Source organism: Oryx dammah, unplaced genomic scaffold, assembly GCF_014754425.2.
Source record: "Oryx dammah isolate SB20612 unplaced genomic scaffold, SCBI_Odam_1.1 HiC_scaffold_6, whole genome shotgun sequence".
Taxonomy (NCBI): domain Eukaryota; kingdom Metazoa; phylum Chordata; class Mammalia; order Artiodactyla; family Bovidae; genus Oryx; species Oryx dammah.
Genome location: NW_024070190.1, coordinates 32,942,209 through 32,968,490, shown reverse-complemented (window position 1 = coordinate 32,968,490; position 26,282 = coordinate 32,942,209). Strand labels below are relative to the sequence as shown.

The window sequence follows — 26,282 nt, the reverse complement described above, 5'->3', positions numbered from 1 at the left end:
CTGCAGTCCGTGGGGGTCTCAGAGAGTCAGACCCGACTTAGCGACTGAACACCAACCACCCAGCTGGGAAGGGTGCTGGCTGGGTCCCAGCCATGGGTGTTTCACTTCTAGGTGTAGCTGCTACCTCCTTTTACAAGGAGGTTGGGTGATAGAAGACAGGGCTGACACTGGGTTTATTTCCTTTTAAACTTTGTTTTAAAATCATTGTTATGTAATTTTTAGCTGCTCACTGTAGCAGGCAAGCATTCTGTGCAGAATCAGCTTTCCTGTTTAGATAGGGGAATCAGAAAAGTTAGAAGACACCTAAACGTTTAGAGAGAAGGAAATTGCCTACAACTTCACACTTAGGGGGTGCATTTCCACTAACCTTTTGTCAGCCTGTGTTCCTTTTAAAAAATTTTTGTTGGAGTATAGTTGCTGTACAATGGTGTGTTAGTTTCTGCTGTACAGCAGAGTGAATCTGATATACTATACATATATCCACTCTTTTTTAGCTTTCCTTCCCATTTAGATCACCACAGAGCACTGAGTCCCCCGTGCTGTACAGTAGGTCCTCATTCTTTATCTATTTCGTATGTTCCCAATCTCCCAGTCCATCCCACCCTCAACTCTCCACCCTGGTAACCGTAAGTTTGTTCTCTCCATCTGTGACTCTATTTGTCTGCCCATGTTCTCTCTCATGTTTACAATTCCTGTGAACCAGCCTCTTCTTAGTAAGGACTCTCTCTTTAAGGATGCTTAACCATTGGTATTTTTTCTCAGGGATTTCTTCCCGTGTACAGACAGGCGATCTGAGCAGGTCAAAGCCAGGTTGCCGTGGAGCCAGGACTTAGGGGTGAACCATCCGTAGTTCCAGAATGTTGCTTCCTTCATGAGCCACTGGTACGCCCAGGCCCATTTTGAATCGTAGTCGTGCTAATCATAGCAGCAAACTCTAACACTTAGACAGCCGTGTTCCTGGCTCAGACTGTTCTAGATTTTCCATGTGTGTTTCTCCTAGCAACTCATAAGATCAGTACCCTTACAGTCGTGAAGCACAGGGATGTTTACTAACTTGTCCAAGACTCCATGGTTTGAGCCATGGCAGGCCCCAGGGATCCTGCCTCTAGGGTCTCTGCATTGACCCAGCACACCCACCACATTGCTTCTCCTTGAGAAGGATCTTTGCTGCCAATGGCCTGGGCCCACCACAGCTTTCCCTAGCCTTTCACCCGGCAGCTCCCATGGTATGGGGCCTGCAGAGTTCGTGACCCTGGGAGTGGGCCGAGCCCGGAAGCGTTCATCCCAGATAACTGCCTCCAGCTGGTGGAGGCTCTCTGCTTCCTGTGTCTCTTCCGAGCCTCCAGCGGTTCTGGGAGCTCTGATGCCGCCCGTGTGGGGTGTGTGTTGCTCTTTGGGGCCAAGCCTGGCGGCTCCCTTGCTCCATCCTCCGAGGGTGCCTTCCTCCGGCCTGTCCCCAGGGCTGCAGCTCGGCGTGAATCAGCTTTCAGACTCTCCTTGGCTTGGGCCCAGGCCTTGGCAGCCCAGCGTCCAGCAGAGCTCCTGTGGCGTGGGGCTTCACATCAGGTTTGAATTATGTGGAATCTCAGCGTCCGCAGGCTTTCATCCTGGCTGTGCTGAGTCACGCTTCCGTGGTAGCAGGCAGCCTGCATGCCGCCTGCGTGTGAGTCGGCTGAGGGCGTGTGAGTTGTTCGCCTGCTCGTGTGTTGTGTCTCTGTGTGTATTGTCGCTTTCTGTGCCCTGGGTGCTGCGTGTCCCTTGTTTCCGTGTGTATATGTCATTTCTCTGCCTGTCTCGTATCTGTGTATACCAGCCTTATTAACGGCTTTATTGAGGTACAATCTACATACCACGCAAATCACCCGTTTAACGTGTACAGTTCAGAGGATTTTTATTAAACGCACAGAGCCATGTAATTATCGTGTATGTGCACTCAGTTGTGTCTGACTCTGCGACCCCATGGACTATAGCCCACCAGGCTCCTCTCTCCATGGGATTTTCCAGGCAAGAGTACTGGGGTGGGTTGCCATTTCCTCTTCCAGGGGATCTTTCTGACCGAGGGATCGAACCTGCGTCTCCTGAATCTCCTGCATTGGCAAACAGATTCTTTACCGCTGCACCACCTGGGAAGCCCATGTAATTATTACCATGTTCGATTTTAGAACATTTTCACTATCTCAAGAAGAAGCTCTGTGTCTTTTATCAGCACCCATCACCCCAAATTCATTACCTCAGCCGCTAGCAGCCACTAATCTATTTTCTGTCTCTCTAGACTTCCCTGTTTTAGACTTTTACAGGAATGGAATTGTATAATATGTGACTTTTTGTGACCGACTTCTTTCACTTTGGAGAAGGAAACGGCAACCCACTCCAGTACTCTTGCCTAGAAAATCCCATGGATGGAGGAGCCTGGTGCAGGCTACTGTCCATGGGGTCGCAAAGAGTCAGACACAACTGAGCGACTTCACTTTCACTTTCTTTCACCTAGCATAATGTTTTCAAGATTCATCCATGTTGTCGAATTTTTCAGCATTTCTTTCTTTTTTATGGCTGAATAACATTCCATTGTACAGATACACCACATTTTGCTTATCCATTCATCTGCTGATGGGCATTTGGCTTGTTTCACATCTTGGCTGCAGTGGACGTTTGTGTAAAGGTTTTGGTAGACTTATGTTTTCATTTCTCTTGAGTTTATACTGAGTAGAAGTGCTGGCTCATGGGGAAACTCTGTTTAATATTTTGTGAACTGCCGGACTGTTTTCCAAAGCGGCTGCATCATTTTGCATTCTTACCAACAATGTATGGGGGTTACAGTTTCTCCACATCCTGTCAACACTTGTTAGCATCTGACTTTTTGATTCTAGCCATCCTTGTGGGTGTGTAGTATCTCACGGTGGTTACGCTGTGCATTTGCATAATGACTGATGACGCTGAGCATCTTTTCATGTGCTTAATGACCATTGGTATATCTTCCTTAGAGAAAGGCTCAGATTCTTTCCCCATTTCTATTTTTTTTGCTTTATTTTTGTTTTTTAAATTTACTCATTTATTAATTTATTTGACTGTGCCGGGTCTTAGTTGCAGCAAGCAGGAATTCAGCTGTGGCCTGTGGGATTGAACCTGGGCCCCCTCCGTTGGGAGCATGGCATCTTAGCCACTGGACCACCAGGAAAGTCCCTCTATCCCCATTTTTAAATTGGGCTGTCTTTTTATTATTGAGCAGTAAGTGTTCTTTATAGATGTTAGACATGTTACTCATAAGGAGAGCTGAGGCTGGTTTCTTATGTTTCTATACCCCACCGTCACGCCCAGCATGTAGCAGATGCTCCCTGAAAACATGAGGACCTATTGAGGGAGGAAAGGATGGCCTCAGGGTATAGGGGTTCATGGGTAGGGCTGCCCCCCCAACACTTGTCATGAATCAGAGACAATGGCCCAGGATGATCTCTCAGAGGGGCTGGTCCCAGCAGGCTATGTTGGATGCATCTTTCATCCAACTGACTTAACCATGAGGGAGGTTGGAAGACTTGCAAACACCTAATCCCTGGGTCCACCCATCCCCTTGATTTTTGACTTGAGCAACTAGGGAAAAGAGTGTCATTTGCTGAGATGGGGATAGGCAAGGGGAGGAATAGGTCTGCTTTAAAGGTTGAGGTGCCCAGTGGAAGTCCAGGGTCTCTATCAAGGAGGCTGTTGGACATTCCTCTGTGGAATTCTGGGAGGGGTCAGGGCTGAGGATGTAATTTGGGAGATATCTGCAAATACATGGTATGTAAAGCTATGGGATCAGGGGAAGTCCCCAGGGACCGTGTCTGTGGCTAGAGGAGCTGAGAGAGACCAGGACAAAGAAACGATGTCTGACTCTGAACACATGAGGTCTCATGAGGGCAGTTTCCAGGAAGTGGTGGTTCTAGAGGCCCCTGTGGGGTGGATGGAGGAGAGGTACAAGGCACAGAAGTGGAGGCAGTGAGAAGTGTGGACAGCTGTGCTGTGGAGGGAAAAAGAGACCCTGGCCATAGCTGGGCAGGGCTGGGAGGGAATTTCACAGAGGTCAAGTGCATTCATGTGTCAGCGAAATGATCCAGGAGAGAGGGAGGGTCTGGTGATGCCGTAAAGAGGGATGCTAATTTCAGGAGTTAAGTCTTGAGGAGGTGAGATGGGGCTGGTCCTAAGCTCAGGGTTTGGTGGGAGGAGAAGGAGGGCACGGCTATGGGAGTTCATGCTGTGATGGGAGAGTGTGCTTGATGGTCCCTGTTCTCTCCTTGAAAACAGGAGGGGAGGGGAGGGTGGATGCTAGACGTCCAAGCCCAAGGGAAAGTGAGAACGCCAGTGTAACTGGGCGGTGCTGAGGATTCCCCAGTCAGGGTCGGGTTCACCTGAGAGCTCTGGCCCCTGATTTCAAGGAGACCCGTGGGCACCATGAGCATTTCCTCTGTCAGTATGCAGACATGGAGTGGGTGGAGACGGGTTGAACCAGGACAGAGGCTTCTCTGGGAGAGCAGGATGGAGGGAAGGGCGAGAGAGAGTTATGAGTGTCTGCAGAACTATTACGTATCATGATGGAGAAGTCCAAGGTGACGAGGGGGGTAAGGACTTGGAGGGGAGATTGACAGCGGTGGAATGGTGGGGTCATGTGTTGGAAGTCTTAGTGAAGTTTAATGGTAGCTGGAGCCAGCACGTTGGAGTTCCTGAGGGAGAGAAGGAGATACCCACAGTCAAAGTTCCTGAGGTTGTAGCAGGTGATGTGGTCTTGGGGGGAGCCTGGCTGGCAGTGGCTGGGGATAGAAGCAGGTGGCTATACTGGGGGAGAATCTGGTAGGAGCCACTTCTGATTCTCATGCGACTCCTAGTTGTGTGCATCGCCCCAGCCTCCACTTGCTGGGTTATCTTTTGTCTCCTCCAGTGGCATAGTTTCAGGTTAAATTTGCTGGAAGCCTAGAACCTAAGACAGCACAGCTGGCAGTAAAAGCCTCGTGATGGAATTTCCAGGACAAGTTCAAACCTGAGAACACACTCTCCTTGGGAGGTGGCAGGATGCTTGGGTTGGGGATGGCCTGCACTGCATGATTCCCTTCTGGGGAGGCCCCACAGAGACTGGCTTAGGAAGGAGAAGGAAGGGGAGACTGGCCCACTACTCTATCTTGAAATGGGCCCTCCTTCTGGGCATTTGACACATGTTAGCCAATCTGAGGGTGCAGCAAGGGACCTCAGGATTCCCTTTTCCCAGAGGACCTGCAGCTGTCCTCTCAGAGCCAAGTCACTGGCCCTACCTGGACCTGAGCTGACCCTTGCTCACTGTCTCTGCACCTGACTCAGCACAGATGGAGCCTTGCCCTTCTCCAAGGCATCCCTTGGGGATCTCTTTCTGTGGCCTCCCTGGAGATCTGTCTGTTGGCTCATTGTACCCTCCCCTCCCAGTTTACATGCTAATAGGTGCAGTTTTAGAATAAACATGTTATTCTAATATGTACATACTAATTTCAAAATAATGTGACTTCAATTATCTGCCAAAATATTTGGGACCTCACCCTGATGATAGATAACTGCTGGTAACCAAGTGAACTCATTTATGACCCACAGTAGTCACCTACCCAGTCATCAGCTGTCTCCTTCAGGTGACCTGGAATTATGCTTTGGACTTGGGTTTTTTCCTGAGGGGAAACTGGACAGGAAAACCACAGTTAGCATGACCTGAAGGCCTCTGGATGAAAACTGCAGCAGCAGGTGTCACCTTTGCAACCAAAAACAATGTCACAGCCATATTAGAAAATTCAAACCAGCCCCTCCATCAGCCATGCACCTTCCAGGAAAGGGCCCTCAGAAGCAGCTGTGTTAAAGGGTCCAGACCAGGGCAGAGGGGGCCAGGCCTGCCCACTGGTGGGTTTCTATTTGGAGAAATTGCCTGAGGGCCTGTACAACGTGTGGCCCAATTGGATAGAATCAGCTATTTGTTGTTGTTGCTTTTATTGCATAAAGAGCCTTTCCAGTATATATTTCCTGCTTACTGTTTCCAGAAGAATAAGTTATGGGTGAAAACAGATATGGCTGACGTTTATTTTCCATTCTACCAGGATTTATTTTCTCCCCGATTCTTGATTTCTTATACAGAAATTTGATTTGATTTTAGTGTCTTAAAATTAGCTACCACTTTTCAGAAGTATAAACATCTCATAAATTGAGAGACAGGAGTAATTTGGAGAGGAGGAGAGCCAGAAATTTCCCGTTGCCAGTCTGTCTGCCCTGAGTGGTGCCTGGTTTCCTGGCCAGGGCAGTGCTGAAGGGGAGTGTGGGCCAAACCTCTCCTGGTGCAGACAGGGAAACCGAGGGCCTTTGGAAGGGACCAGCCTAGGCTGCCTCCTGATCTGGTGGCTGGGCCTGCCTTCCCATCCCTTCTCCAGGAGGAGGGTCTTAGACACTATGAGAGAGCCCAGGCCTGGATTGGAATTGCCTGTCAAGACCTGGGCGTGATGCCCAAAATACATGAAGATGATCACTAGGGAGGTCCTGCCTTCAGTGCCAGGGAGGGCTGGTGAGATCCTCAGTTACAAAGAGGTTTGAAGCTTATTTTCCAGGTTGCATGTCAGGGTCTTGGGTCTTTTCCCTAAACAGTTCACTGGGGTGGGAGAATAAGGGTTCTTCTAGCTATTCCCTGGGGAGAGGCCCGAGGACGTGTTGGGGGGTTAGGCTAGTCCCAGAAATCCACAGGCTTCCTTGTCTGCTGGAGCAGAGTGCTGTGTGAGGTGGGAGCCCTTTCAGGGGAGCAGCCACCTGGGCAGTGGGTGGGGTTGGCTCCCTTTAGGGCTGAATGCTGAAGCTTTTGCTCATCCTCACGGCAGTGGTAGAAGGTGGACTGGTTTTCATCGAGTGTTTTTGCCCAGAGGTGGGAAGTGAACAGCCTGCTTGCTCTGCAAGGTTGGAACCAGAGGCCCAGGGACCTGCAGATGGGCCTATGAGAGGAATGTCTCCTTGCTCCAAATGGGCCCCCAGGTCAGGAGCAGCCCCGGGATGGCCCGAGGTAAAGGAGCCTAGTGATGAAGAGCCACACGGAGCTGAGCTCTGCTCTAGTGCTGTCCCTGACTTGACGAGTGACTCTGGGCAAGTTATTTAACCATTCCATACCTCTGTCTCCTCATCCATGAGATGGGTCTAATATCAGTGCCTACCTCATTGGGTTGTTGTAAAGATGAATTAAGATTGTGTAAATGTGAGTGGCAGACACTCTTAGTGTTGTTATTGAGTCGATAAGTCATGTCTGACTCTTTGCGACCCCATGGACTGTACCACACCAGGCTCCTCCGTCCTTCACTGTCTCCTGGAGTTTGCTCAGATTCGTGTCGTTGAGTCAGTGATGCTATCTAACTTATTACTAGCGATGGTAATAAGACTTCACAAAGGGCAGAATGCAGGGAAATGTGTTCAGCTCAGTAAGACAGTAAGAGTGTCCCTGCAGAGACCAGGTTACATCTTGAGAGGGGGAGCTCTCTGTCAGTAGAGGCATCCAAGCAAATATCAGAGGTCCCCTGACTAGGGCACTGAAGCCTGAGACTGGGGCAGACATGGTGATCTTGGAAGGGGGGCGTGAGCTGGAAGGGAGTGCCTTGTAGCCCAGCCCATTCTGCACGCATCTTTCTGTGCCCTGCAACCTTCATGGGAGGCCCTGAGGTCTGGTGGCCATGGCGACTCAGTGGGTGGTGGGGCACCGGGAATGGCAGATTCTGAAGGATCCTCTGGGGCAGTGGGTTAACCCAGTTCCAGAATAGGGGAGGCTACGGTGAAGTGACCCAGTGTGTGTGTGTTGGCGGGGGGGTGGTGTTGCTGAATGGAGTCTTCTGCCCCTTGGTCTAGAGAACTCTTCTCTGCTAGAGGAGAGGTGTGATGGGCAGAGAGAGAGCATCTGTAACCCTCGGTGAGCCTGGGCTTGTGTGGGTTTGGCCTGGATGAAGCACAGGTCATCTGACTTCTGCTGTAAGTGTCTCTTGCTTTGCTTGGTCCAGGGGGGCTTCAGTGGGATGGGAGCACTGACCCTGGGGATTAGACAGGCGTACAGAAGGTGGGATGGGATGGATGGGCAGGGGCCTTGGTGGAGAATGTCTCTTGGCAGCTGAGCTGCAGTAGCTTTGGGTGGAAAGCCCTGGGCCCTGCTGCTGAAGGAAGACTGGCTTCCTTCAGGGGCTGTGCATATCCTCAGTGGCAGAGGCTCTTCGACTTGTCCATCACTTACACAGGGCTTCCCTGGTGGCTCAGATGGTAAAGAGTCCACCTGCAATGAGGAGACCCAGGTTTGATCCCTGGGTCGGGAAGATCCCTTGGAGAAGGAATGGCTACCCAGTCCAGTATTCTTGCCTGGAGAATTCCATGGACAGAGGAGCTGGGCAGGCTACTGTCCATGGGGTCACATAGAGTCAGACACGACTGACTAACACACTTTCTGTGCAGGTTTGGCATAGCCTCTGCTCATGAGCCTGAATGCCTCCCCAACCCCACATGGGCCCTCCTGCTCCTACATCTGCATCCAGGCCTTACCCTCTGTGTCATTTCCAGCTCCTGTGGGTTTCTTTTGCCACTCTGTCAGTTTCTCCCTTCTTTCACTATAATAATTACCTCCTGCTGGCTATGGGGATCGAGCAAGAACTACCAATCCCTGAGTGATCGTGTGAGTCAGGCCAGACTGACCACAGGTCTCCTGGGCTGTATCAGATGGGACTATGCAAGGAAAGCCTTCTTGTCTCTGGTGTCAGAGCAGAGATGTACCTGTGAGAACATACCTTGTCTGGGAGAGTGAAGCTGATGCAGAGCGCCCATGAAGAGGGTGCGGAGAGAGCCAAGGCATTGGGCCCCTCATTTCCAGCGCCTGCACCTGCCATGGTTTATCCAGTGACCTATATGCTCCCCTTTGGTCCAAGAGGGTGCAAGCTGAATTTCTGCCTCTTGCAACCATGAGCCTGATGGATCCCTGCCCATCAGGTACACCTGCCAGAGCAGGTGTTTGGCCATCCTCTTCTCTGTGGTCTCCTCCCTTCAGATGATGAACAACTCACAGCCGAAGTCTGGGCCTCATTATCTGTTTTTCACTGCCCTGGGCACGTGGCAGGTGCAGAAGTTAAAAAGAGAAAGCACTTTAAAAGAAAGGATGCCTGCTTAATATAGAGTTTGATGTTGACATTTTAATAAGCAGACTGGAGCTTTTGCAGACAGTTGAGCATCCCCTGATAAAATGGTTACCCTGAGGAGCTCCAGACCTACTCTGGTAATGCTGGTAATTTCCCTAGAACACTTTTTGGCCTCCTGATTGGTGCAGAAGGCAGCTATCTTAGTTTTGATCCAAGATGGTGTTGCCAGTTTGATGAAGAGACATAGCTGGGAAGGACAGGAGGAAGATGGGCTGCTCCGGGAGGTTCGATGTGTGTGCAGGGAGCCTTGAAGGGAGTTCCCTAAGAAGCAAGCTCAAAACGGGCTGAGGTGGGAAAACGTGGAATTTAGTTGCGTAAAGTAATGACTGCTTTAAAAAGAGGCAGCTCCTATTCAAACAGGAAGGCCCAATCGATTTATAAAAATGGTTTCCTTCATTCCGTTTTGTGTTCACAGCTGCATTCCCAGTATCTGGCACAGGGCTGGGATGTAGTAGGCACTCCATAGGTGTTTGTGGAATGAGTGAAGGAATTCAACAAGTAAGTATTTATTAAGCATTGCCTCCTATTTTCCAGGCACTGTGGCGGGTGTCCCTCATTGCTTTATAGAGCTGACGTGTGCGTGGGGGCGGGAGGCTATATAGTTGCACACATATTCACACACATTTCATTATATGTTTCATTTACCCCTGTGAATATTGCCTTCATTTGGTACCTAATAACATGTTGGCTGGGCTCGGTCAAGGTTATATTTTTATGTTTTTTTTATTTCCAAAGCCAGCACTTGATATTTTTAAGGAACTCTTTTGATGCAGGTGAAAAATCAGATGAAAACATGGAGCACACACTCCTGGGGCACTGTCCTTGCTCGTTTATTGTCAGCAAACACAAGCTGCACCCACACATGCTTTAAATCTGAAATAACAGCACTCTCTGCTGGAATTGGGGTCCAGTGCCCACCTTAGGGGGGCTTCCCAGGTGGCACCGATGGTAAAGAACCCGCCTTCCAATACAGGAGACGTAAGAGATGCAGGTTCAATTCCTGGGTCGGGAAGATCCCCTGGAGCAGGGCATGGCAACCCACTCCAGTATTCTTGCCTGGAGAATCCCATGGGCAGAGGAGCCTGGCAGGCTACAGTCTATGGGGTTGCAAAGAGTTGGACATGACTGAAGCGACTTAGCATGCATGCGCCTTTGTTTATAGGAAATGTTACGTGGAACCCCAGGAGTGCACAGCACAGGGAAAGTGGATGTGTTATGGACACGATGGGAGGGAGGGAGAGAGTGGGATGAACGGAGAGTAGCGTGGAAACATCTACACTACCGTATGTAAAGTAGATAGCCAGTGGAAATTTGCTGTATGACTCAGGGGACTCAAGCCAGGGCTCTGTGACAACCTAGAGGGGTGAGATGGGGAGGGAGGTGGGTGGGAGGTTCAAGAGGGAGGGGACTTATGTATACGTATGGCTGATTCATGTTGATGTATGGCAGAAACCAGCACAATATTATAAGGCAATTATCCTTCAGTTAGAAATAAAGAAAAGTGGCTCTGCTTTGCTTGTGATGGGCATGCGGGCCCTTGCTTGGCCGCCTAACACCCTCTTCCCACTTCCCTGCTGGCATCTGAGGGCCCCCAATCCCCTAGAGGAAGAGCCTGCTCTTGTGTGGTTACACTCATTTGCACACACATGCACACCTGTTCTGCTGTGTGCTCACATCTCTGCTCTCTCCCCCTCCCCACCTGCTCTCTGCATCCCTGGTTCAGGCCGGCCTCATCCGTATGGACAGCACTGACTACTTCATCGAGCCCTTTGAGCGCGGGCAGCGGGAGATGGAGGCCAGCGGGAGGAAGCACGTGGTGTACCGGCGGGAAGTCGTCAGGCAGCCACGGACAGAGCCGCTCGGGGACCTTCACAATGAAGGTAGGCTGTGGTCGGGGTGCCAGGCCTACCTCCCTCCACATCGCAGGGATGTTTTCAGGTAACTTCTGGCCTGCGCTTTTCAACTCCTGGCCTCAGTCTTTTCATTGGTGTAATGGCTCTAGGCCGTATAGATCTACCGCACCCGCAGGGAAACTGCCCTCTGTTTTAGGGGCTGTGATAGCAGGCTGGAATGGGGGCCAGATAAGCTACTTGAGTCCCCTGAACAGAGGTCCTTGAGTCTCGGAGTGGCTCAGCGTTGCTTTGCAAGGCGATTCCTCTGCCAGGACAGAAGGTGGAATGACTGCAGTTAGCTTCTCCCCCTGGAAATCATCTCCACCCCTGGGAACCACAGGAAGGAGATTCTTAGGGCACTCGTAGGGAGACTGCCTGGGGTCAGGCCACCACAGTCAGCTCTGTGTCCAAAGGACTGTTTAAAAATCCTACCTCCAGGGACTTCCCTGTGGTCCAGCGGTTGAGAATCTGCCTGCCAGTGCAGGAGTCACGGCTTCAATTGTTGGTCTGGGAAGATTCCACATGCCAGGGGGCAACTAAGCCCATGTGCCCCAACTACTAAAGCCTGCACGCCCTAGAGGCTGAGCTCTCCAACAAGAGAAGGCACTGCAATGAGAAGCCCGTGCGCCACAACTAGATAGTAGCCCCCACCTGCTGCATCTAGAGGAAAGACCATGAGTAGCAACAAAGACCCAGTGCAGCCAAAAATAAATGGATAAATAATTAAAAAAAAAAATAGCCTAAATATGAAAAAAAAAAAAAGATATCCCACCTCCAATATTGTTTACTATGTGACCTTAAGCAAGTTACTTAACATCTCTGAACCTGTTTTTCTGATCTGAAAAGTGGGGTGGTCATTGCTAACTCTGAGGTTTTGTGTTATAATGTTATAAATGTTGTAATGTGTATAGAACTCTCAGCATGGAGCTTGGCGTGTGGTAGATGTTTGATGAATGGTTGCTCTTGTTAAGGCTTTGTTACTAAGGTAACTGCTGCCATGTTGGGGTGAGAGTCTCTGAGAGGGGCCTCTGTGTAGCCAGTGAGCAGCACCAGAGCCCGCCCACCAGCAGTACGCAGGACCCATGGTTGAGCCAGTGAAGTGGTGAATGTGTTGTGTGCTGGCCCTAGGCCTGTGCCAACTTCACAGTCCAACTGAGCTTTGTCTCAAAGCCCCTTTGGCCATGAGGACATGCATGGATTCCACCCTCATTCCTGGGTGGAATCTGGCCATGAGTGACACACCCTCCTGCCTGGGCCCTGGCAGAGTTGGGCCCAGCGTGAAGGAATGCCTGGAAACCAGTAGTCCCCATGTACAATGCGTCCTTTGAAGCCTCAGCTGCTCTCCCCAGGTTGCTCTTAAGTGACGCCACACTTGTGTTATGACGGTGGAGGGCTCTGCAGTTGTGATGGGGGAGGGGTTGGGTGGAGCCTCGGGTGGCTGGGCAGGGTTTCAGGAGCTCAGTGGTGACCAGAACTGTTACCTCCACCACTGCTGGAGGGAATGACGAGTCTCCCTTGGGCTCTGTTTTGTCTAAGGCCAGCTCTGAATCAAAAGACCACAAATCCTCCCTTTTGAGAGAGACCTTGGGGAAGTCCTACTCCAGGGCTGTGAGCCTGGAACCAGCCCCACAGTCGGCTACCGTGATCAATGACTGGGAGGCTGAGACCACTGAGCTCCGGGTGGGGTTCACGCCCTGAACGCTGCCCTGTCTCCCCCTTGTCGGGTTGCCTGGCTGTTCCTCCTGCGGGCGGTGTTGTGCCCTGGGCCCATCTGGGTTCTTCTTTAGAAAGGACAAGGGTGTAGGGGACTTTCTTGGAAACCTGTGACGCACTCTGTTATTTTAAGGCGAGCAGCGGGTCTGAGCCTGGTGTGTGAAGTTCTTTTGGGTGTGCCTGTCTGCACTTAACATTCTTGGTTAAGATGAAAGGTTTGACCTCGAAGGCTGTGCCCTGCACGTTCGCATGCTCTTAATGTTGTCCTGTCCCCTCTCAACCCACAGTCCTGCTCTGTAGCCCTCTTCCCAGCATCTAGGTCACTGGAACCTGGATGCTTGTGTGCCCGTAGCCAGAATTCCGGCTCCTTGGCTGGGGTTTGGGGCTACCAAACACCAGGGCAGTTCATCCCCTCAAGGGCAGCCCGCCAGCCTGGGGCTTAAGGCTGCTGTTGCTGCCTTTTTTTTTAATTGAGAGAAAATCCATTTAAATATATACAATTCAGTTTTTTTTTTTTTTAACTATATTCACAATTTTGTGGGATCACCATTATTGGGCTCACCATCACAATTACATCCCACATTAATGGGATCACCATCAGCATTATCTAATCCCAGAACATTTCCATCACTCCCATAAAAATACCACATGCCCATGAATCAGCTGTCACTCCCATTTCCCCTTCTCAGCTCCCTGGCAACCACTAATCGACCTTCTCTCTCTAGAGCTTTGTCTCTTTCGGACATCCCCTATAGATGGAATCATACAGTCTATGGCCTTTTGTGACTGGCTTTCTGTCACTTAGTGTGCAAAGTCAGTCTCTGCTGGTGCGTGTTGTAGTACTTCACTCCTTTTCATGGCAGAGTAATACTCCACCCCATGGAGAAACTACATTTTGTCTATCTGTTCATCTGTTGGTGGACATTTGGGTTGTTTCCATTTGGTGGCTATTATGATAATGCCGCCGTGAACATTCATGTAGGAGTTTTCATGGAAACATATGTTTTCCATTGTTTTCAGTATATACGTAAGATGCTATAAAGATGTAGGTCCTATGGTAATACTGTGTTTAACTTTTGGGGGAACTGCCAAACTGTTTTCCAAAGCATCTGCACCATTTTACATTTTCTCAGGGCTTCTTGGGTGGGCTCACTGAAAGTTTCTGGTGACCTGCTGCCCCCACCCTTCCCTATATGCTTTGAGAATTCCCTATATGTGGCCTGAAGGATGAGAGACACACAGAAGAGGGTGTGAATGGATCTTCTCCAAGGTCTGTGGCTGATGTCAGCAGGCCCTCCAAAATGCCTCTCACTGTTTTTTGAGAGGGAAATCTGGGTGGGTCCTGTTAGGGTGTGATAATGGGGAGTGGCAGGCCTGGGTTTACATTCTGGATGTTTACCATGAACTTGCTGTGTGACCTGAGATGAGTCAGGTGACCTCTCTGAGCCTCCCTTTGATAGACCTGGCAAGGAGAGCTGTGAAGAGTCAGTTCTCCTTTTCCCTTGCTGTGCTGAAACCTCCAGGCACTGCTCCTGTGTTGGGAGTGGCTATTATTATTCAACTCACTCCGTGGAGAGAGCCTTTGACCTTCCTTCTCCCCTGCTGGGGGTCTCTTCCCCTCTCCCCCAGGAGTTTGTCTCTGGGCTGCTGCGCTCTCTGTTGGGCTCAGATAGCAGGGCCGCAGGGAGCTCTGTGCAGTGTCACCTGCAAAGAGAGAGGCATGGCCTCAGGGGCAGTGAGGGCGGACCCCAGCCCAAGCCCTGCTCGCCAGTCTGTGCATTGCTCAGAGGGCCAGCTGCCCATTTCTGGTCTCTCCTCTAGGCACAGTGGCCATGCGTTCCCCAACTCTTAAATCTAGGGCATGATAGATTCCTTTGCATGGCAGTGCCACTAACCAAAGGGAAAATAGAAACAGCATGGAGCACTGTGATTTCCTTGCTCCGCACTCAGCCTTCACTCCCTGGAGTACCTATGTGCATGGAGGCTTAACGGCAGAACTTGGGTGCCCATCGAGTCTTCCCCGAGGGTTACCACACTGTGGACGGTATCTCCTTATCCTCAGTCTCAGTGGGTCCTGCAGTCCCCATGCTCCAGCAGATCTCCTGCTCCCCCTCCGGCTGGCTCAGCTGTGCCCTCCTCCAGAAGCCTCTCCAGCTTCCCCGTCCCGGTTCGGGTCTCGGTGTGGAAGCCTGCCCTAGTCAGTGCTACTGGCTGGTACCTGATGGTACTCTATTGTACTGCCCAGTCTCTTATCTGCCACCTGCATTAGGCAGGGGAGCTCAAGGACAGGGTCCTGCCTTCATCACCCACCACCGTCCACCCTGCTAGTAGTGTGGGGCCCCTTCTGCAGCCACACCTCTGGATATGTGCTGGGACTGTAGTGGTGGCATCTTTAGAGCCTCAGCCCCATCTTGCAGGCGGAGGGGTTTTGAAATAACTGTGGATAAATGAATATTCTTAGAAATCAGTGCACAAGAATCAGAGCTTCAGGGTGGGATGGCAGGAGAGTCACTAAGACATTTGAAGCTTTCCTGAGAGACCCTTGTCTCCTATCCTGCTTCCTATGGTGTCCTCATGTACTCCTCACTCCACTGCCCCAACAAGTGTTGCTCCAATCCTTATTCAGGCTATGGTGTAAATGACTGATAACTGCTTGAGATGTTACCTTTCTAAATAGCCATATGTTTCAAAGCATGACCTTTTGATTCAGACAGACCTGGAAATGCTACTTAGAACCTTAGCTTGTTTACTTGTATAATAGAGTCAATATTCTGACAGAGTTGTCTTTAAGGATTGAATTGGATTCGATTAGGAGTCAGCCAACTAAGGTGCATGAGCTAAATGAGGCCTACCACTTGTTTTTGTAAATAAAGTTTTATTGAAACCCAGAGACACTCATTTGTTTATATATTGTCTGTAGCTGCTTTTATATTTCAGTAGTCAAATTGAAGAGCTGAGATGGACCAGATGAATCACAAACCCTAAAATATTTACTATCTGATCCTTTACAGAAAAGGTCCTAGATTACATCATGCAAGTTAATAAATGCTGGTTAAATAAATAACCTTAGCTAAAAGGTCAAAGCTGTGATGGGGAAATTTGGAGTTGCTGGCAATGATTGAGAGGGATTTGAGGGGCGTGGGGCATCCTCCAGGGTTCCCTAAAATGCCCTCCATAGGCCATGGTAATACCACAAAACATTTTTTCCTGTATGATGATGTTTCTACCCACTACCATCTTTGATTTTTACAGCAAGCATGTCTGGCAGGATTTCAAGGATTATTCCTTCCCATGTCACTGGACGGGAGGGGAGCCCAGAGAGGTGGAGGGGCTTGGGCTGGGATGTGACAGGGAGATAGAACTGAGCGGGAACTGGAGCCTGGGCCAGTTCTCACCTCTCTGCTCCTCACTGCCTCAGAGATTTGACACATCCTCACATCAGGGAGAGGGCTCATGCCCACCCATTACCTGGCTTGGCACAAACCCTCATGCTGTCCGAGGCAGGGGAAAGGGTGCATGTGATGGGGGCAGGGGTCAATCAACGGGCGGCATCATGGTCACAGTTCCTTACGTGGATTTGAACTTCCGTCTCTTCTTGTCCTGGTTCCAGCTTTTGGCCTGGGCGACCTTCCCAACCTGCTGGGCCTGGTGGGGGACCGGCTAGGAGAAGCAGAGCGGAAGCGGCGACACGCCACGCCGGGCAGCTACAGCATCGAGGTGCTGCTGGTGGTGGACGACTCAGTGGTGCGCTTCCACGGCAAGGAGCATGTGCAGAACTACGTCCTCACCCTCATGAATATCGTGAGTGTGCCCTGGGGCTGGGTGCCGGGGCTGGGCTGGGGGCCCCTGGTACTCGTCTGATGGTTTGGTGGCACTGGTTTTCCGGGTGGGCTCAGGGAAGTCACTGCCTGCTCCCGCGTCCAGCTGAACGGTTTTCGTGTTGAGATGGGCCTGAGCTGGCCTGGCGTCCATCCTGGGCCTTGGCCTGGTATCAGCAGCAATGTCTGTGCTGAGGTACCTACAGGCAAACTGGAGCTTGTGGTCAGTGGTTTCTGGGCTTGGACATATTCAGAGCCTGGGTCAGGTGAGGCCAGGGGTCCCACTTGTCTTAGAGTTTGAAGGTGTTTCCCTGAGATTCATCATCTGGGGAAAATGCCCAATCCTAGGCTGGAGAGACTGGCCACTGGGCTGTCATGTTAGCAGAGATCCCAGCCCCCCAGTTCGTGGCCCTGGGTGTTCACCGAGATCGGACAGGCAGGGAAAATGAGGGTTCTGGGTACATTTGAGACAGGTGAAGCAGAGAGGCCGTGCACTGTCCTCAGTGAGTGGTTACTGCTCAGTTGTGCCAGAGGTGCTCATGCAGAGATGCACGGCTCCTGTCATGGAGAGGCCGGTGTTGTTGGTTTTTAAAGAAAAGTCAGAAATGCAGATAGTTTTTTTTTTTAACTTTTTATATGGAAAATTTAAATTGTGATATCTAAGTGAAACTCCTAATTTTTAAAATGCTAAAATAAAAACGCTGTGAATGCTGAATAAAACCTATCTACATGTCACATTTGGCCTCTGGGCTACAGATGGGCAGCTCGGACCTAAAGGCGCAGAGATGAGGGAGACCAGAAAGGAAGGAGGTGGAAAACGTCAGAAGTGGGCTCTGCACTGGATCTCTTCTGACAAGAGGCCTTTGTCGGAAGTGCCTGTGGCTGTGGCTCTGGGAGGAGGGGGCCAGTCTAGGTGCAAGTGGGGCCAACGGTGGACATTGATGATAATGTGAATTTCATTCTGGGAATGGAACAGTTGATGAGCAAAAGTGCCAACCCCACGGTCATGCCAATCCCCCTGGCAACATTTATAGCAAAATAAAATAGCATGATGCTGCCTGGGCTGTCACAGGAGGTGAGGTAGCTGCTGGGAGGGCATGCGGCCAGCCCCTTGTTAGCTGTGTGACCTCAGGCAAGGGACCTGTATTCTTCTGACTCTGTAACTTGCAAATGATGGAAAACAAACTCGAACTAGATTAAGGAAAACAGGGCTAAAAATATGGGCCAGATTGTGGGAGAACAAGATGGAACTGTTTTAAGTGTAATCGGTACTAGAGGCTGACATGGACTCTTCAAGTCCTCTTCACATTCTAATTCTCTTGACCAACTTCTCAAAAAGACAGATTCTGGCTATGAGCATTATGAAGCTGACTTTTTTCCCCTCCAATTTTTAAAAATTGTGGTTAATTTGCAATGTTGTGTTAATTTCTATTGTATGGCAAAGTGATTCCACTATACATATGTATATACACACACATTATTTTTTAAATATTCTTTTGCATTATGGTTTATCATAGGATATTGAACATAGTTCTCTGTGCTGTACTGTAGGCCTCGTTGTTTGTCCATTCTGTATATGAACGCTTGCATCCGCTAACCCCAGCCTCCCACTTCATCTTGCCCTCAACTCTCTACCCTTTGGCAACCCCTCGTCTGTTCTCTATGTCTGTGATTCTCTTTCTGTTTCAGAGATAGCTTCGTTTGTGTCATATTTTACATTCTACATATGAATCAGTATCATATTTTACATTCCATATATACGTGATATCATGACATTTGTCTTTCTCTTTCTGACAGAACGGTAATCTCTAGTTGCATGTTGCTGCAAAGCCATTCCGGAGAAGGTGATGGCACCCCACTCCAGTGTTCTTGCCTGGAGAATCCCAGGAACAGCGGAGCTTGGTGGGCTGCCATCTATGTGGTCGCAGAGAGTCGGACACGACTGAAGCGACTTAGCAGCAGCAGCAGCAGCAGCAGCAAAGGCAGTCTTTCTTTTTTATGGCTGAGGAATATTCCATTGTCTATATTTACCACATCTTTATCCCTTCACCCGTTGGTGAATATTGAGGTTGTCTCCATGTTTTGGCTCTTGTGAATAGTGCTGCTATGAACATAGAGGCATATGTATCTTTTAAAATTATATAGATAGTATTGTATGGATATGTGCCCCGGAGTGAGATTGCTGGATCATATGGTAATTCTGTTTTTAGTTTACCAAGGAACCTCCCTACTGTTCTTCACAGTGGCTGCACCAATTTACATTCCCACCAGCAGTGTAGGAGGGTTTCCTTTTTTCCACACCCTTCCCAGCATTTGTCATTTGCTGACTTTTTAACGATGGCCATTCTGACTGGTGTGAGGTGGTACCTCACTGTAGTTTTGATTTGCTTTTCTCTAGTAATTAGCAATGTTGACGATCTTTTCAGTGAAGCTGATTCTTACTGCAATAGCTCCCTGACCAGAGACAAAAGAAGTTTCCCCTTGAGTTCCCAGGCAAAAGTTCCTGGAGCAGGACTCTAAAATTTGAGTCACACGACCACCCTTTGGACCAATCACTATATGTTGGAGAAGGACAGAGTTTCCCAAAGGACAAGAGGGACTGGACTCAGGCATGGGCCCTGGAGAAATTGTTCTGAGCTCACCAGGCACCCCAATCTGTGTCTGTTATAATATTTAATCCCTGAAAGCCTCCATTTTTCATAATATTGTCTGCTCGTGGGTTCAATGTGTACGTGGTCTTTAGCACACACCTGGCGCTTAGGGAGTGCTCAAGCGGTGTGTTCTGCATTCATATAGCTGTATTGTCTGTGTGTGTGTGTGTGATTCTTTGTCTGAGTCTCTGAAGGTGGAGTCCTTGAGGATGAGAACTTTGACTTAGACTTTTTTTTGAATCCTCAAGAGCACACAGCATGGGTATTTAGTGCAACACCTGATAGGTAATCAGTAAATGTAGAAGTGAATGGTGTCAATGGGAGAAGCAGGGAGCCAGCATGGGAAAAGGGAGAAATAGTATACGTCTGTCTGCAATGCCGCTGTGAAGAAAAGGGCAAGGGTAGAGATCTGCTCCAATTACAGGAGCCCCAGGGAGGGGAGGAGTGCCAGGAAGCCTGCCCCTTGCCTCTTCTTTGTTTGAATACTAATTCTGTTATTCTTGGGGACTGGGATTCGATCCCTGGATTCCTTTGAGAAGGGAATGGCTACCCCCTCCAGTATTCTTACCTGGAGAATCCCATGGGCTGAGGAGCCTGGTGGCTACAGTTCATAGGGCCTCAAAAAGACGGACATGACTGAGCAAATAACACACACACACACAGCCTGTGGTTTGCAAGTCAGAGAGCAAAGGCTACCACTTGCTGCCATTTGAGAAAGAGAGGGAGGGTAACTATGTGTATGAACACACCCACCTCACTGGAGTACTTGACCACCCATCCAGACTGTAAATTGCTAGTCCGACCTAAGACCACACAGCTGAATACTAATCCCGTTAGTCAGAGAGCCAAGTTGGCCCCTGGAGCCAGCAGGTGGAGAATAGGAATAGGGGGGAGGGAGTGGGGAAGGGGCCAGGGGAGCCCTTAGGAAGCCCTGAGTGTTGGGACCCTTGGTCCTGGATCGTGAAGACCCCAGGAGTATGAATGGGCTCTATTCACAGCCCCAGAGTTTGCTAAAAAGATAATTTTCAGAAAAAAAAGCAAAATCATGACTTTCATATAAAAATAAAAACAGGTGTCATGTGAAAGATTTTCAGTTCAGTTCAGTCACTCAGTCACGTCTCTTTGTGACCCCATGGACTGCGGCACACCAGGCTTCCCTGTCCATCACTAACTCCCAGAGCTTGCTCAAACCCATACCCACTGAGTCAGTGATGCCATCCAACCATCTCATCCTCTGTCATCCCCTTCTCTTCCCACCTTCAATCATTCCCAGCATCAGGATCTTTTCAAATGAGTCAGTTCTTTGCTAAAGTGTTGGTGGCCAAAGTATTGGAGTTTCAGCTTCAGCATCGGTCCTTCCAGTGAATATTCAGGACTGATTTCTTTTAGGATAGACTGGTTGGATCTCCTTGCAGTCCAAGGGACTCTCAAGAGTCTTCTCCAACACCACAGTTCAAAAGCATCAATTCTTTGGCACTCAGCTTTCTTTGCAGTCCAACTCTCACATCCATACATGAGTACTGGAAAAACCATAGCTTTGACTAGACGGACTTTTGTCGGCAAAGTAATGTCTCTGCTTTTTAATATGGCTTGTCATAGCTTTTCTTCCAAGGAGCTAACATCTTTTAATTTCAGGGCTGCAGTCACCATCTTCTGTGATTTTGGAGCCCCCCAAAATAAAGTCTGTCACTGTTTCCATTATTTCCCCATCTATTTGCCATGAAGTGATGGGACCGGATGCCATGATCTTCATTTTCTGAATGTTGAGTTTTAAGCTAACTTTTTCACTCTCCTTCACTTTCATCAAGAGGCTCTTTAGTTCTTCACTTTCTGCCATAAAGGTGGTGTCATCTGCATATCTGAGGTTATTGATATTTCTCCCGGCAATCTTGATTCCAGCTTGTACTTCATCTAGCCTGGCATGTCGCATGGTGTACTCTGGTGGCTCAGACGGTAAAGCGTCTGCCTGCAAGGCGGAAGACCTGGGTTCAGTCCCTGGGTCAGAAAGATCCCCTGGAGAAGGAAATGGCAACCCACTCCAGTACTCTTGCCTGGAAAATCCCATGGACAGAGGAGCCTGGTAGGCTACAGTCCATGGTGTCGCAAAGAGTCGGACATGACTGAGCAAATTTACTTTCACTTTCACTCTGCATATAAGTTAAATAAGCAGGGTGACAATATACAGCCTTGAGGTACTCCTTTCCCAATTTGGAAGGAGTCCAACCAGTCAATCCTAAAGGAAATCTGTTCTGAATATTCATTGGAAGGACCGATGCTGAAGCTGAAACTCCAGTACTTTGGCCACCAAGACTTTGGCAGAGAACTGACTCATTTGAAAAGACCCTACTGCTGGGAAAGATTGAAGGCGGAAGGAGAAGGGGACAACAGAGAATGATATGGTTGGATGGCATCACTGACTCAATGGACATGAGTTTGAGCAAGCTCCGGGAGTTGGTGTTGGACAGGGAAGCCTGGTGTGCTGCAGTCCATGGGGTTGCAGAGTCAGACACGACTGAGCGACTGAACCGAACTGATGTTTAACTTAATAAAGGAAAGAGAGGGGAGAAGAGGCTCCATGGGAAGGGCAGATAGGTTTCTTTAGGAAAGACAAGTGGACTTTAGGAGAACAAGTAGGAAATAAGAAAGTTTGTGATGATACATGTTTATTCAGGTGCAAGTGGTCTTTCTTTTCTTTTTTAGTGGCCATGAAATTCCCCTGGGGAGAGGATTTATAGCAGCTAATTTTCTCGGGAGATGCTGCTTTGTCAAAGGAGGGAATTTCTTTTATATATATATAAAATTTATTTTTTTAATTGAAGGATAATTGCTGTACAGAATTTTGTTGTTTTCTGTTAAACCTCATCATGAATTAGCCATAGGTATACATATATCCCCTCCCTGTTGAAACTCCCTCCCGGGAATTTCTGAGATGCTTTATTTCTGTATCTGTTGAATCTCAAGTGTCTTCAGCTTAAAATAATATTTATACCAACTCTGAGTTCTGAGTGGATCCCCACCCAGGCCAGGAGTGGGACCCTGGAAGTGACCCTAGGAAGTGAGTGAGTGGATGTGTGCGTGTCCTGGGACCATGGCCAGTTTGTGAGATCCCTGCTTGGGGTGGAAACTCCCGTGTTGTAGGTTTTGCACCACTGTGTGCCCTTGGGAAGGCCCCCACCAGACATACGGGCACTGAAGACCCTGCAGGGGTGCCTGCTGTGGAGCCTGTTTCCATGGTCTCGGTTCTGTGTCTTCTCAGAGGGTCTGGAGTGCTGTTGGAGGCTGGTTCCTTGCTCACTGTTGCCTTGCCCTTGTGGGTGTGGGAACAGAGGGGTGCAGCTTCCCACAAGGGCTCCTTCCTCTCGGAAGAAAGGCTTAGGGCACTGAGACGGACCTCGCTTAAGGAGCTGCTGCCTTGCAGACCTCCAGCTGCCACAGGGGGAAAGTGAGGTTTGGGGTTCTGACTTTCCTGGGGGACAGCAGCCAGCCAGCCAGAATCCCACCTGTGACCATGAGTGGAGGGGCCCAGACAACCTGTCCCTCCCCAGAGACCAGCAGCTCATCCTATCCATTGTGTGGAAACCTGTATTTGGCTGGGATGCTTGAAGCCCCGCTTCCTTTCAGGATTTCATGAAGCCAGGAAAAAGGGTGTCCCTTTGCTCTTCCCTCATGGCACCTGCCTGCCTGTGACCATTTCTGATCCTGGTTTCCGGGGCCAGGGGTGGCCTGGCGGGATCAGAGAGAAGAGATATGGTTCCCAGGGTGGATGGGAAGGGCAGAGCCCTTTGTGGAACTCAGAATGATCTGATCAGGTCCCAGTCACTGAGGCTCTCAGGGGCTTCTTGCCTCTCACTTTTCTTTTGCGTTAACCTGGGGATGTACCATGAATATTCATAGAGCTTCAGATGTTGGGCAGTGACTCCTCAGCCCTCCCTCACATTCTGCTGTGCCCTGGATGGACTTGGCTTTCTCTGTGCCTCAGTTTACCCATCTATGTAGAGGATGTTTCCTTAAGGCTTCTTAAATCTCAGGGCAAGGGATCATGTTTTAAAAATTTTGTTAGAATATAGTTGGTTTACAATGTTGTGTTAGTTTTAGGTGTCAGCATAGTGATTCGGTTATTCGTTGTTTTTCCGTCACTGAGTTGTGTCCGACTCTTCTGTGACCCCATGGATTGTAGTCTCCCAGGCTCCTCGGTCCATGGGATTTCTCAGGCAAGAGTACTGGAGAGGGTTGCCATTTCCTTCTCCAGGGGTTCTTCCTGACCCAAGGATCAAACCCTTGTCTCCTGCATTGGCAGGTGGATTCTTTACCACTGAGCCCCTTGGGAAGCTCCCAATATATTCACTCTTTTTCAGGTTCTTTTCCTATATAGATTATTACAGAATATTGAGTAGAGTTCCATGTGCTATACAGTTGGTCCTTGTTGGTTATCTCTTTTATTATATAGTAAAGTATGTTTGTTTAATTCCAAGTTCCTAATTTATCCCACCGTAGTACCCAATGTTTCCCTTTTGGTAACCATAAATTTGTTTTTAAAATCTGTGAGTCTGTTCCTATTTTGTAGATAAGTTTGTGTATATCATTTTTAATTAGATTTGACGTATGAGTGATATCAGGTGATATTTTCTCTATATTTTCCTTTTCTGTCTGACCTAGTATGATAATCCCTAGGTCCATCCATGTTGCTGCAAATAGCACTATTTCATTCTTTTTTGTGATCGAGTAGTATTCCATTGTATATGTTTACCACATCTTTATCCATTTCTCTGTTGATGGACATCTAGGTTGCTTCCATGTCTTGGCTATTGTAGATAGTGCTGCAATGAACATTGAGGTGCATGTATCTTTTTGAGTTATGGTTTTCCCTGGATATACACCCAGGAGTGGGATGGCTGGGTCATAGGATAGTTCTGTTTTTATTTGTTTAGGGAACCTCCACACTGTTCTCCATAGTGGTTATATAAAATTACATTCTTACCCTCTCCAGCCTTTATTGTTTATAGACTTTTTGATGATGGCCATTCCGACCTGTGTGAGGTGATAACACCTCGTAGTTTTGGTTTGTATTTCTCTGATAATTAATGATGGTGTGACATCTTTTCATGTGGTTTTTTGGTGATCTTTATGTCTTCTTTGGAGAAATATCTATTTATATATTTTGGCCACACCACAGGGCTTGTGGGATCTTAGTTCTCTAACCAGGGAGGGAGCCCATGTCCCTTGAGTGGAAGCATGTAGTCTTAACTACTGAGCTGCCAGGGAATTCCTTTCTTGTTGTTTAGTCACTTGGTCATGTCTGACTCTTTGCGACCCCATGGACTGCAGCACACCAGGTTCCCTATCCTACTCTCTCAGAGTTTGCTCAGACTCATGTCTATTGAGTTGGTGATGCCATTCAACCATCTTGTCCTCTGTTGTCCCTTTCTCCTCCTGTCTTCAGTCTTTCCCAGCATCAGGATCTTTTCCAATTGGCTCTTGGCATCAGGTGGCCAAAGTATTGGAGCTTCAGCTTCAGCGTCAGTCCTTCCAAAGAATATTCAGAGTTGATTTCCTTTAGGATTGACTGGTTTGATGTCCTTGCAGTCCAAGGGACTCTCAAGAGTCTTCTCCAGCACCACCATTCAGAAACATCTATTCTTTGGTGCTCAGCCTTCTTTATGGTCCAACTCTCACATCCGTACATGACTCCTGGAAAAACCATAGCTCTGACCATGTGGATCTTTGTCAACAAAGTGATGTCTCTGCTTTTCCTGAGAGATGTCTATTTAGATCTTCTCCCCATTAGAGTTGCCCACATACAGCTGCATGTGCTGTTTGTGTATTTTGGAGATTAATCTCTTGTCAGTTGGTGTGTTTGCAAATATTTTCTCCCATTCTGGGTGTTGTCTTTTTACTTTGTTTATGTTTTCCTTTGTTGTGCAAAAGATTTTAAATTTAATTAGGTCCCATTTGTTTATTTTTACTTTCACTTCTGTAGAAGGTGGATCAAAAAGATATTGATGTGATTTATGTCAAAGAGAGTTTTCCCCTTAAGAGGTTTATAGTGTCTGGCCTTACATTTAGGTCTTTGATCCATTTTGAATTTATATGTATGGTGTTAGAGAATGTTCTAATTTTATTCTTTTACATGTATCTGTCTGGTTTTCCCAACACTGCTTATTGGATAGACTATCTTTTCTCCATTGTGTGTTCTTGCCTCCTTAATTGACCACAAATGCCTGGGTTTTCTAGCCTGTTCCATTGATCTATATTTCTCTTTTTGTGCCAGTACCATACTGTTTTGATTACTGTAGCTTTGTAGTATAGTCTGAAGTCAAGGAGCCTGATTTCTTCCAGCTCTGTTTTTCTTTCTTAGGATTTGTTTGACCAAGGGAACCACTTGAAATGTAAGGGGCAGTTTTCAGCATTTGGTGAGTGTTTGGTGTGTACATAGTATTACATATGAACTCCTGTTCTAGGGGACCTTTGAGGGCAGTGCAGAAGGAGATGGTGTCCCTGTGGACTTCTGGAAACAGGAAGGCTTTCTGGAGGCATTTGGTGCTGAGCCTGCCTTGGCAGGGAGAGGTCTGGTAGATGAAGAGTGTGCAGGCCAAGAATGGTGGCAGCAGTGTGAAGGGGAGGTGGCAAATGCCTGCGGAGAACTCTTGGGAGGGTAGCTCTGGCAGGATGGTCCATCAGGCAGTAGCATGGACTCTCAGATGGAGAGAATGCATGAAGAATAGTGCCTGATGGCGGCACACAGGTGGATATATGACAGGGACAGATGGATGCCAGAGGCCAGCTGAGACTGTGATGGGGAAGCAGAAAGAACCAGGACTCCAGGACTCCAGGCTATTGCGAGTATCTCAAATATCACAGTGTCATTCCGGTTCCTACCGCATGTCAGACGCAGGGCTTGAGGACTTGACGGGCAGGCTCCTTGCATCCTCACTGATGCCTTGTACAAGTGATGTTCTGCAAGTCTCAGAAGCCAAGTGACAAATGGCAACACTGGGATTCAGACTCTTCACTGTCTGATTCCAAAGTTAGCTCTTT

The 26,282-nt window shown here is 48.7% G+C and overlaps 1 protein-coding gene across 3 annotated transcripts in view; it reads left to right on the top strand.

The window, feature by feature from the left end:
• Positions 1 to 26,282, top strand: part of ADAMTS14 (ADAM metallopeptidase with thrombospondin type 1 motif 14) — a 96,407-nt gene that overhangs the window by 16,009 nt on the left and 54,116 nt on the right. For all 3 annotated transcript variants that reach the window (XM_040242547.1, XM_040242548.1, XM_040242546.1), the window contains exons 3-4: positions 10,897 to 11,053; positions 16,389 to 16,579. In XM_040242547.1, coding sequence (XP_040098481.1) covers positions 10,897 to 11,053; positions 16,389 to 16,579 — 348 coding nt within the window. The remainder of the gene's footprint in view (positions 1 to 10,896; positions 11,054 to 16,388; positions 16,580 to 26,282) is intronic.